We start from the raw sequence: 11,366 nt of genomic DNA, 5'->3' as shown, positions 1-11,366 counted from the left end.
TTTATCATCTTAGTTTGTTGGGAAAAAATAAAGTTATATATATTTTTATACAGAGAATTTTATATTAATATAGTGTTTTTGTTTTTATAATTTTAATATATTGCATCTATTTGACAAAAATATTATGAAGAATGTATGAAGATTCTTGATGTTATATTCTTAATATTATCAAATATTAGATCAAAAGATAGCTTTTTGGTGAAAAGTTATGCTTTCGAATTTAAATTGATTTTTTTTTATGGCTTATGTAAATATACTTCAATAAGATTTATCCAAAAATATTGTTGTAACTTTTTAAGGGTCTAATGTGTTTATCTATATTTTTAGATTTTTAAAATTGTAATTATCTTCAGAAAATAATAAGCAAGAATGAATCTCTTAGAATTATGATTGGCATGGCTCTCAAATTCTATTTGTAGAATCTTTGATGCCCCCAATCTTTTTCCTTTTACAACAAAAATGTTGATTAAAAAATAATATAAATAAAAAAGGTAATAGAAACATGCTTTATGAAACCAGCGCCCAATCGATTGCGACGCAGATTAAAAGGCGACAGCGATTCGGTCGCCGACACATGGCAGTGATAAATGGACGATGCTGTGACTTAAATGCTGCTGTCAGGTCCTGACACATCCAAACTTTATTATAATATGGTACATACCGCATACTAAACACCTGTTACATACCCCAAATTTACGAAAAATTAATATCAAAGAAACAGCCACAAATATATAGGTAAATATATTTTGGAAATTTTCATCCAATAACCTTACCTCCTTTCTTTTTTCTTTTTTTAGTTATAAGTGAGGGGAGATTTTCATCCGAGCTGAATTTTAAATTTAAAAATATATTTTCAATGGATTTATCACTGCGTCAAATTTATGGATACCATCTAAAATCTTAGTTGAAAAACAAAATTGAAACTATAATCCTCATTTAGTAACCATTTTTTATTGAACATGTAAAATACTCTTGATTTAAACAATATTGAGATTTTTGAAAAAAACCTATTCATCCCTTGTTCATCCCAAGTTTGGCCAATGCTAAATTCTCTTCTCGATTAATATTAAAAATTATATTATTATTACAGAATGTCTTAATATTTACATTCAATTTATAACAGAATTAAATAAAACATTTACAAAATTAAATAAAGAATTTTTTCTAAATGAGATTTTTCTAAAATGAAATTTTTTCAAAATTTTCGATCCACTTTAAAAATTTTAAAAGAAACCATTTATAAAGGGTTTGGAACCTCATTTTCAAAGTTTTCAAAATGTTTGAAATGTCTCAATCCATTCAAAAATGTTTTATCTTTTTCAATTGGTTTGAGAATTTTAGAAAGAGAAGCCTATTTAGAAACGAGTTTGGAACCACATTTTTCAAGTAGTTTAAATAGTTTTGAACTTTTTTAAAAATGTTAATTTTTTCAATGGGGTTTAAGAATTTTTTGGGTAATAATTTGTTGGAATGTGTGATAAAATTTTCAATAATCTGTTATTTCTTAAATATGCAAGCATGCCACTTCAAACATGCAATAGTTCAAAGAAAAAAAAATATGAATCCGGACATACCACACTTCGAAACCTTATGCGTTCAGATGTGCCACTTTAAACTTGTAACAGTCCAAAAAAAAAAAATGCAACAATTCAAAGAAAGAAGAAAGAAAAATATGGGCATTGGCATGCCCATTCAAACATTGTGCACCTAGGCATATCATTTCAAATCTGCAGCAATTTAAAGAAAATTCGTATCTCTTCAAATTTGTAACAGTTCAAATAAAGAAAAATATTTGCCAATTGAATCAAATTATTTAAGCAATTGTATTGATTATTGGAGAACAAAAAAAATTCATAAAATTCAATTGCCTTAATGATTACAAAATTTTAAAAGATAAAATTTTAACTAAGAATAACTTAGAACAATTGATTGATTAAAATAAATTATAATAAAAATAAACTTAAATAGTCTAAAGTTGTGGAGTTGCATATAGAGGTGTGTGTGTGTAGCTCCAAATGTTGAAGATGCTTCAATATATTGACAATGAACTTCTTAATATGTTTGTTGTATTCTTAATATGAGACTTTTTTTTATCTTGTATTGTTTAGCAAATTTTATTTATACTTATGATTATTTAAAACTTTACATTTTTAAACCATGTGGGACATTACACTATTATTTAATATTTGACCATTTTTGACTAATAATTAAAATAATATTTGAATAGTCAAATATTAAATTATTAAAAATCCAAATTAATTTATAATTCAAACACACCCCCAATATGTTTTTTTCTCCAATGATGTTTCAATTTAAAAAAAAAAAAAAACACTAATTTTTATGAATATACTTGCAGAAAGAGGTTTCAATTTATATATATATATATATATTTTTTTTTTTTGGTCTTTGATCATATTTATCCCCATTCCCCATTGGATATGAATTTGATCCGTATCTCCTCTCCTAACAACAGTTATTCCAATTTCAACCTCTACCTTAGCCAAGTAAATTACTGGGATTGCAATATACTGCCAAAAAACCCATCAATTTATTGGTGAGGAAATTTCAATTTCAAACATTCTGCTTTATGAAGAAAGTAAGTCTTGAAATGGCGTTGAGATCTCCAATGGTATTGGTCATCCCAACAACCTTTAAGGGGAAACAACCACTTTGGTTAGTCAATAATTCAATGGTATGATTACACTCAACTTGTATAAAGTATAATTTTACATTTTAAAAAATTATAAAAATCTCCTATTAAATTTTATTTTATATGCAATATAATGCTATATATTTCTTTCTTGCAAGGTATTCGAAATTTAACATGTAAATTTTTTATTTTTCATTTTTTGTGCATAAATATATATGATAAATTGATTGCAATTGGCATTGCTAATTATCTCATCAATTTGATTTGTTAGGTGAAAAGTTCGTATAAAATGGTGAAAGTTGCACCATAGATTTTAATATTTCTTACATGTGTATGTTTTACATTGCTACCTTAGTGTGTGCAAAATGGTTTAAGCCCCGGGACCACGATTTTCAATTTGTTTGGTTGTATTATTATATTCAAAGTGTGACCCGGGACCTTGCTATATAACTTTCTACTTTTGATGTTTCAGATTTGCTTACCATATCATGAACATATACATACTTCATTAATTTACAATTAATTTCCTTTTTTAAGCAATAATTGCGTGCACATACAAAATAACACAAGTTTTGTTTCCATCTCAAATTTGGCATATCCCTGCTATGATCATTCCACAATCTATCCTTTGGTCCAAGGACGTAATTAGTAATTTGAGTTTTGGGGTTATAATGAGGTCCAATTCAGGAATAGTGTTCTATAGATAGTTTGTAAATGTAAGCTTTTAGAATCCCCATAAGATGCATGATAAAAGAAAATTGGACTAAAATATTTTAAGTTTCGCTCAACCTAATGTGTTTCAACATGATTTCAATTTTCAATTTTCATAATATTCATGATTTCAACATAAACCAATCAATTTTCAATATGATTTCAATTACCAAGCAATAAATTTTAAGTCGAGCATTTAGAGTCGCCTGTTTCTCCACATAAATACAAACAATAATAAATCAGTCTTTTGATTTTCCTTTCATATGTAATAAGATTTCAACTGTATATATATATAGTAAGGTGATGTTTGTAGCTTGAATTTAAAACCCAAGCTTCGCACTTAATCTATCATTTATGTCCTGATTTCCAAATTCCACATATATACAATATATTAACACAGTTTTAGCGTCTGAAATTGAAGTTTTGGAGCTTTTCACTATCAACGTTTTTTGCCTTACAAAATTAGGATATTGAGAGTGTTTAGGCATTGGCGAGGATGATTATGAACCACATATCCCTAGTTTCCCATCAACATACATAAGCTAACCAAATTCACATAGAATTAACATTTATAAGTTGAGTTATTAACGGACAAAATTCTATGTGGGATCAGATTAAATTTAGATGAAACACTTGCTATCAACAAAATTGAATGGTCTTATAAGCTAAAAAACAAAATTGAATGGTCTTTTAAGCAAAAAATACAAAATTGAACGGTCTTGACAATTTAGGGTTATATATTCATGGAGCCCTAAGAAAATGTGAGCAACAATAAACCAATTCTGACGGTTTGGTCGTGGTACAATCTCAATATCGTTACTTGAATTGGCTATGTGTGATTATTATCTTTTTTTTTTTTTTAGCCCATGCACCTTGGTAGAAGGAAGTTAAGCATAGGAAGTATGAGATATAAATATATAAATTATCTGAATGCTTGAGATTTGGAAATTTAGGACTTTTTTTTTTTTTTTGGGGTAATGATGGAATGGAATTTTACTTTGACAATAAATTCCGTTCCTTCATATTTGGCAAATGGCAAAAAATTTTCGTTGGACATTAATTTCAACAAAACATGTAGAATGGACGTGGCGCAATTAGTATTGGTACTACGGAACCTACCACAAGTTATACCGCACCAGATAATTACCTACAGGTTTCATTCTCCAATGACACGTTTCCAAGAGCAAAGGGCGTTTTAAGACAAATCTGGTACGTTGAAAATGCACGGACTTCCGCTTCTATTTACTATTTTGCCATACTCTTCCAAAGCGCAGGCTTCCCAAAATACCACAAGCTCTTGTCTCTTGACCCATGTGGGGGCCACTGCTATTTTAATTAATATGGGCCTACAGGCCCAATAATTATATTAATGATTTGGTATAGCTTAAGAAAGAAGATTTATGATCAACGGTCAGAGTAATCACGCTGGAACGTGTTGTACAAAAGATCTGCAAAATTAACGGCTGTTCTCCACCGTTTGATTGTCCGAATTCGGACACCTAGTGGGCCCGAAAAATCTTCCCGATGGGCCCCATCAACTTGGTTGACTGGTTGACTCAGGTTGACTCTTCCACGTGCACGATTGGGTGATCGGATGTATATATAACTAACTATATATACCTTTTTGATTTAAGATAATTGGATAATTGGATAATACGCTTCTCCACTCAAATGGTCGAATTTACCAAGTTAGCCCCTCAAAAACCAGACATTTGCCTCTCTCTCTCTCTCACAGTGACTGTCTGTCTTCTCTCTGTGAAAGAAGAAAAGGGCAGGTTCGTCGCTTTCAGTCGCAGCCTTTTTGCTGTATGAACTCCGGACACAGTTGTCTCCTTCTCACTTTTTTTTTTTTCTCTCTCTCTCTCTCTCTCTAACTTTGAGGGTGGCTCCGAAACCCTAGGCACTCGCTCGGATTGGAATCATTCGGAGAAGAGTTTCCATCACTCTCTCATTGCCACTGCGGTTCAAGAAAGCTACATTCTTAAGGTTTTGGTCCCCTCTCTTTTTTTTTTTTTTTTAAGCTTTTTCTTCCCGTACTGTTTGGTTCCCAAGAAAGCTGCATTACTTTTTTATTTATTTATTTATTTTTGTTTTCTCTTGCTTTCTCTCTTCATTCACCTAACATCTTCACTTTTTCTTTTTTTTTTCTTTTTCTTTTTTCAAGATGATCATTGATCAGTACTCTAAATTTTCAGCTGCTAACTTTCATTGTTTTTTTTGAAATTTTTTGTTTTTTTTTTAACATGAGAACTGAAGTATCATTTTTTCAGTTTACTTTTCACCGACTTTAGGTGGAACAATCAGTCGAACCAGATGTTGAAAATGTATTAGCTGTGTAATTAGTTGGTATTTGTTTTTTTTTTTTTTTTGAGATTCTTTTTTTTCTTTTTTGTTGCAACTATGAACTAGTTAGTTTTTTGGATGTGAATTTTTGTGTAAACATTTCTTGTTCAAAAGGATTTTATTTTTAAAGCTGTTTCTTTTATTCTCTGTTTTCCGCATCATTGTAGTTGTCGATGCTATAATAAGTTCTTTTTGAAATTACTTAATTGTAATTTGTTTTGGTTGTTCTTTTCTTAAATTGATAAAATTTTAATCTATTACTCTCATTAATGTGGACTACTTAATTTATTGCTTATATTTATTTACTTTTGGATACATATTACTTATAGTTTGCCGTGAATTATGCTTTGTTTTTTCTCGTTGCATGCGATTAACATGAATCAGTGAAAAATGGATTTACTATGAATTTACTTCTCATGCTATTGAAAAGTATGGTTTTTCCTCTGAACCAATCCTTAACAAAGTAACTACAGTTTCATAGATTTTTCTTTATTGGCATACTTTATGTATCTAGATCAATTAATGAATTTTGTACCCTCAGATATTGCTCAAACAATTGTGTTATTGCATGCCAGGATAAAGTTCCTTGTATCCATGGCTGGGGATCTGTGGGATTCAGCAATTAATCAAGGTTTCTCAAAGATATTTTATTACAACGCTGTCTTATTTACTTTAAGCAGTAACTCAACTAGTTGTATAATTGCTTCAGGTTCACCAGAGAGCAGTTACACCATGCGATCTGGATGGAATTGTGACTTTTACTTTGGTCATGGACATGGTATTTCAGTGTCAATCACCTTTAATTTCTGCTTATTAATAAGTGCTTCCTTGTTACACTTTTCTTGTTACCGCAATAGTCACTCGATTTTTCTTTATGATCATAGATTTGATAGAAGAAAATGCTTTGAATGAGAAATCCTGTTCAGAAGTGTTGAGGATATTGATAACAAAGGCAGATACTGAGATTGGTGAACTTGAAAAGGATCTAAAGTGTCTTCAAGTCCAACTAGCAGCTGAAAATGAAGAGGTTTATGAATTATGCTGCAATCTCTTGAAAACAAGGATTAAATGCTTCAATATGGCAAGCAGGAGCTTGAAAATTAATGGTAGCATCATTGGGGCTGAGTTATCAATGCCTGGAAGACCTGCACGTAAGGCACATGAGATTGTGAAGAATCTTCTTCGAAGTAACATAGATAAGAAAGATCAAGAAAATGCTTTGAGTGAGGAATCTTTTTTGCAAGTATTGAAGATATTAATAACAAAGGCAAATACTGAAATTCATGAACTCGAAAAAGATCTAGAGTTTCTTCAGACTGAACTAGCCTGGGCTGAACATGAAGAATTTTCTGAAATATGCTGTGATGTTTTAAGAGAAAAGATCGATTTCCTTGATAAATCATTAAGGAGCTTCAGCAGTAATGATGATAATGATATTGGGTTGCAATTACCAATGCGTAGAAAGCCTGCAGATAACATACATGAGATAGTGGAGGCTCTTCTGCAAAAGTACCTCCAAGAGAGAGAACAGGTTTGACTCGCAAAACTCAGTCATTTCTTTCCCAAAATATTAAACAAATGGAAATGCATGCTTTAGTAGAAGAGGCATACTGAGAAGCTTTATGACATTAAGTGAATCTAAACAATTTTACCTTTGAATTTGCTAACCATATGATGGCTACCGCATTATTATGTTTTCGCTTGGAAGGGTCAAGGTAGTTTCCACCGTTTGAACTTTGTTGTGTCCAGAGGTCAGATTTATTCATTCCAAAATTTGATGATAGGTGGACTTGGCTAAGAAGAGTCCAAATTTTGGATATGGATAATTAGAAGCATAAATATACATATTAATATACAAAATAAGTTTTGTGCTGTCCAATTAACGAGCACCAAAAATCCTTTCTTAATTTTATGTTCAAGGAGTAAAACACAACCAAAACAAATAGCATCTTTGTTCCCTGTGAAACTCATCCTCCATTTATTTTCAGATGAAACTGCCTCCAAGCTCCTTTTGTTTTTCAGCCGAAAGTATCCAAAAAACTTACTTTGTGAATCCAGGACTCTAACTATGATTAAAAGTTGACCTGGTTAACTTGAGCCCATTAAGGGAGGTGTGCCCTTTATTTTGAAATCCTCTGTAGTACATCTCAAGCAGCAATGATGGATAAAGTTCAATGTGGAAGGAGCCTAGACTGATACAAATCCCAAACTCGTGTCAATTTCATATCTTGTTGACACGGGTAATGTGCCTCCAGTTCTGACTCCTTGTAACACTCATCATTCATTTACCAATTTCTAGAGAGCTTGTTTCTATTAGTGTTATGCATGTACCATCCATTTTGGTTGTCTTTATCAAAGTAATTTTCATTCCTTTTGGAGATATAATATGCATTGTTTGTTTAAATGTGATTTCCATTTCACTAATGCCATAATGCTATGAACACATTGTGTTTTTCCTTTTATTACAAGCAGCAACCTTCAGCAGTTGCTATCTTGGATTCAAGATCAGATGCTTCAGCACATGCAATTAAACTTTTAACTGAGAACAGAGAAAAGAGAAAATTGGACTCAAATATCATTGAAATGGAGGAAATCAAAGAAATTGAAGCTTCCACAGAAAGTAGCACAAGCGTGTCCTCTCTGGAGATTCAAGAAAAGAAAGCAAATAATTCTAAAACAATTAAGGTAAAAAGAAGCTCTATTCTTTTATCCAGAGTTTTAACTTCATATTTTATCGTGAATTACTACTAGAGAATAAAATTCAGCATATGTTGCTAGAAATTCATTTCTTTAAGATATTAGGTTCTGAGAATAATATTTCTCATTACAAAAAGGTAAAGCAATCAAGATCTGTCAATCTTGAACCTTGTAGACAGAGTAAAGGTCCTTTTGGTATTGCTTCAATTTTCTAATAGAGTATTTTGAGGTGTGCTGTGATAAAAGTTAAAAAATCTAATAAATTTTAGTGTCAAAAGGTTATGGATGATTGTGAGTACACTAGTAGACTTGATTCTAAACATAAGAAATGAGTGATCAGTACAAGGAGTAGTAGCTTGAGAGCTAACTTGAAGAGATAGGGTTAATTGGCTACTAAGTAAAGAGATAAGGTGCAACATGAATAGAGTAGTGTGGCAAGTGGTGTGTGGGCATAGAGTTGCAAGATTGAGGGCAGTGAGTTTCAGTGCTTTTGGAAGTAAGATGAAGACTAGGTGCAATCTAGCGGCAAATGTATTGGGGCAGGCGGTCCTGTATGCAGCTAGTTGTGGTTTATGATTGGCAAGGTGCAGCGCCTGAGGCTGGCAAGGTTGGTTTGGGGTATAGGTTCAGCATTGGACTGGTAGAGTATGGCACTTGGGGCAGCAGGATGCAACTGGATTCACTGCTGGGTGTGACACCTGGGTAGACAGGGTGGGGTGCTGTGGGTGTGGCAGGGTGGGCCACTTAGGCCTGTGAGATGTGGTGTCAGGGCCAAGGTATGGATGTATTTGGATGGACTGCGCTGCAACAGCAATAATGTAACAGTGGGTATTTCACTTGAGTATGATTGTTATTCAACTACTTGATTCTTGCAAAACCATTTTGACAAGTACCTCCCTTTTTGCTTTTTCAAAATTTCTGCCAAAGCAAGTGAAATTTTTTCTAATAATCACTTTTTTACTCATTTACAGGGGTTAATGGTACAAAATGTATAGTAAAAGTGATTTGAGTCTCTAGAGAGGTCCTTGCTATAGTGACAATTTCCCTTTTTGTTTTTTTGTGGCAATGAACAGCCTGCTGATGCTATTGTTAAAGTTTCTAGCTCTAATTCTCTTAGCTTTGCAAGTGGATTCTTCAATGATATGAAAAACTCTGGCAATTTTGATTTGAAAGCGAATGGGGATATGGTAATAGGGGAACAGCATATTACTCCAACTGAAGAAAATAAAATCGGCAATTCATCATTAGCTCATGGAGAAAAAGGAATGCTTCAAAAAGCCAATCAGGTGTGTGTAGATTTCTTTCAGTGTAGTTTAAATAAATATGTTACTATATCTATCTGTACATTGTGATTAAATCAAGAACAGCCAGCTTAGAGTTTTAAACTGCACTAGCGTGGGATCACAAATTTGTAGCTCAACTTAACCCTGCTCTTATGGCTAGCCTGTAACACGTGTTTCTCTTTCAACTAGCAGCTCTCAAATGCGGTTGTGAAGCATACCTATCGTGATGCGCTCAAACAACCAGCTTTTATCTATGGGAGGAATAAATCTTCTGAATCCCAATTAAGTGCTTCAAGACTAGCAAAGAAAGAAAACTGTGGTGTCAAGCGAAAGCTAATTGGTTTTGTTCCACAAACTTCTCAACAAGAGGGTATCAGTGATTCAAAAGTTCCTATGATGAACAAGATTGATTCTTCAAATTCGCAGTCAAAGACAGAAGTAGATGTAAGAAACCTTGTACAAATTGTGACCAAGAGTCAACATCTTGCGTTGACTTTGGAGGATCAGATAGGGAAAAGTACAACCGAGACTGAACCTGAGGAGGTAAGAGAACCACATCTTGGATCTCATAAGGCTATTGTTGTTTATGACAAGAAGTCCCACTTAAATGTGGACGTGAAACCAAAAACAGCCATGGGGAAGAAGAAATTTCAAACGTATACAAAAAGTGTCCAAGGACGGACTCTCTCAGCGGCAGAGATTGAATTGCAAACACCCATTTCAAAAGCCAAAAGACAACCAAAATCTGACATTCATGATGACAGTGCCCCTTTAAGTCAGCTTATAGTATGGAAGCCTTTAAAGAAGTCGGTTCAGCCTGACCATTGTACCAAAGAGCATGGTAAAATGGTCAAAAAGGAAAAGGAACAATGGCACAATTGTGAGATTGAATTTAAAGATCCAATCTTAGAGTCGAAAAGGAAAAGGAAACACGCCTCAAGTTTGCCATTCTCTGCTGGGAGTAATGTACACGCCTCAAGTTTGCCATTCTCTGCTGGGAGTAATGTCTTGGCTGCAAACATGGACGACTCGGTTTCGCCAAGCAATGGAACTGTCAGTGGTTGTAAAGCTCTTCAAATGGTGAAGTCATCTCCCTTGGCTGTTGATAGCAGTGGGTGGGCTATTGTTCCTGTGCCTTCTGCAACATTTAACTTTGCGGACTTGAAAGTACCTGAACTGAAGGCCATTGCAAAGAAACGGAAACTGAAAAAGTTCCATAAGCTTAAAAAGAAGGATCTGATTGAACTCCTTGAGCATCCATCATGTCAGTAAATTTACAGGTGATATACAATTTTTGTTCTGGTATTTTCTCGTTTGCCTTTTTGCCATACTTTCCTCATTGTCCATACCATCCACCCTTAACACCCAGACTTCCATCTTCAGCAAGTCAGGTATAGGTAAAAGATGTATATGATATGAGAATATAGGATAGCAAGTCCTTCACAAGTTTATGAAGTGATGTTTCAAATAGTACATATACCTGTGATGGAGTGATTACAATGACACTAGGAAGTAAATTTTGGTAACGTTAGTACTATTGAACTGGCATTATGATGTCAGGTTAGCTGTCTTATTGTAAGTCGAAAATTATGAATACAACTGAAAATGCCCACTTGATAGTGTTTTCTGTTTTGCCTGATGCTGGTTACTCTATTTTTGAAGTACTAGTTATGTATAACATA

General features: G+C 33.1%; 1 protein-coding gene across 3 annotated transcripts; it reads left to right on the top strand.

The window, feature by feature from the left end:
* Positions 1-5,015: 5,015 nt before the first annotated feature.
* Positions 5,016-11,316, top strand: LOC107431571 (uncharacterized). Of its 3 annotated transcripts, XM_016042530.4 has the most exons (8): positions 5,016-5,167; positions 5,262-5,347; positions 6,280-6,335; positions 6,414-6,482; positions 6,589-7,235; positions 8,177-8,389; positions 9,475-9,687; positions 9,877-11,316. In XM_016042530.4, exons 1-8 carry the CDS (start codon positions 5,033-5,035, stop codon positions 10,954-10,956), a joined length of 2,499 nt encoding a protein of 832 aa, XP_015898016.2. In that variant the 5' UTR covers positions 5,016-5,032; the 3' UTR covers positions 10,957-11,316. The 3 variants fall into 3 exon arrangements, with proteins under 3 accessions (XP_015898016.2, XP_048320865.1, XP_048320866.1); XM_048464908.2 differs by lacking the exons at positions 5,016-5,167; positions 5,262-5,347 and adding an exon at positions 5,404-5,685; XM_048464909.2 differs by lacking the exons at positions 5,016-5,167; positions 5,262-5,347 and adding an exon at positions 5,404-5,707.
* The last annotated feature ends 50 nt before the right edge of the window (positions 11,317-11,366 follow it).

Source organism: Ziziphus jujuba, chromosome 11 (genome assembly GCF_031755915.1).
Source record: "Ziziphus jujuba cultivar Dongzao chromosome 11, ASM3175591v1".
NCBI lineage: Eukaryota > Viridiplantae > Streptophyta > Magnoliopsida > Rosales > Rhamnaceae > Ziziphus > Ziziphus jujuba.
The sequence above is the reverse complement of the archived record's forward strand: the minus strand, read 5'-3'. Positions and strand labels throughout refer to the sequence as shown.

What these genes read in the sequence shown, in the direction of transcription:
- LOC107431571 (XM_016042530.4), top strand. Translation starts at nt 5,033, where the DNA reads ATGGTCGAATTTACCAAGTTAGCCCCTCAAAAACCAGACATTTGCCTC. An exon ending in TCAGTCGCAGCCTTTTTGCT is followed by an intron (nt 5,168 to 5,261) that starts GTATGAACTCCG and finishes CCGAAACCCTAG; the next exon opens with GCACTCGCTCGGATTGGAAT. An exon ending in ATAATTCTAAAACAATTAAG is followed by an intron (nt 8,390 to 9,474) that starts GTAAAAAGAAGC and finishes GGCAATGAACAG; the next exon opens with CCTGCTGATGCTATTGTTAA.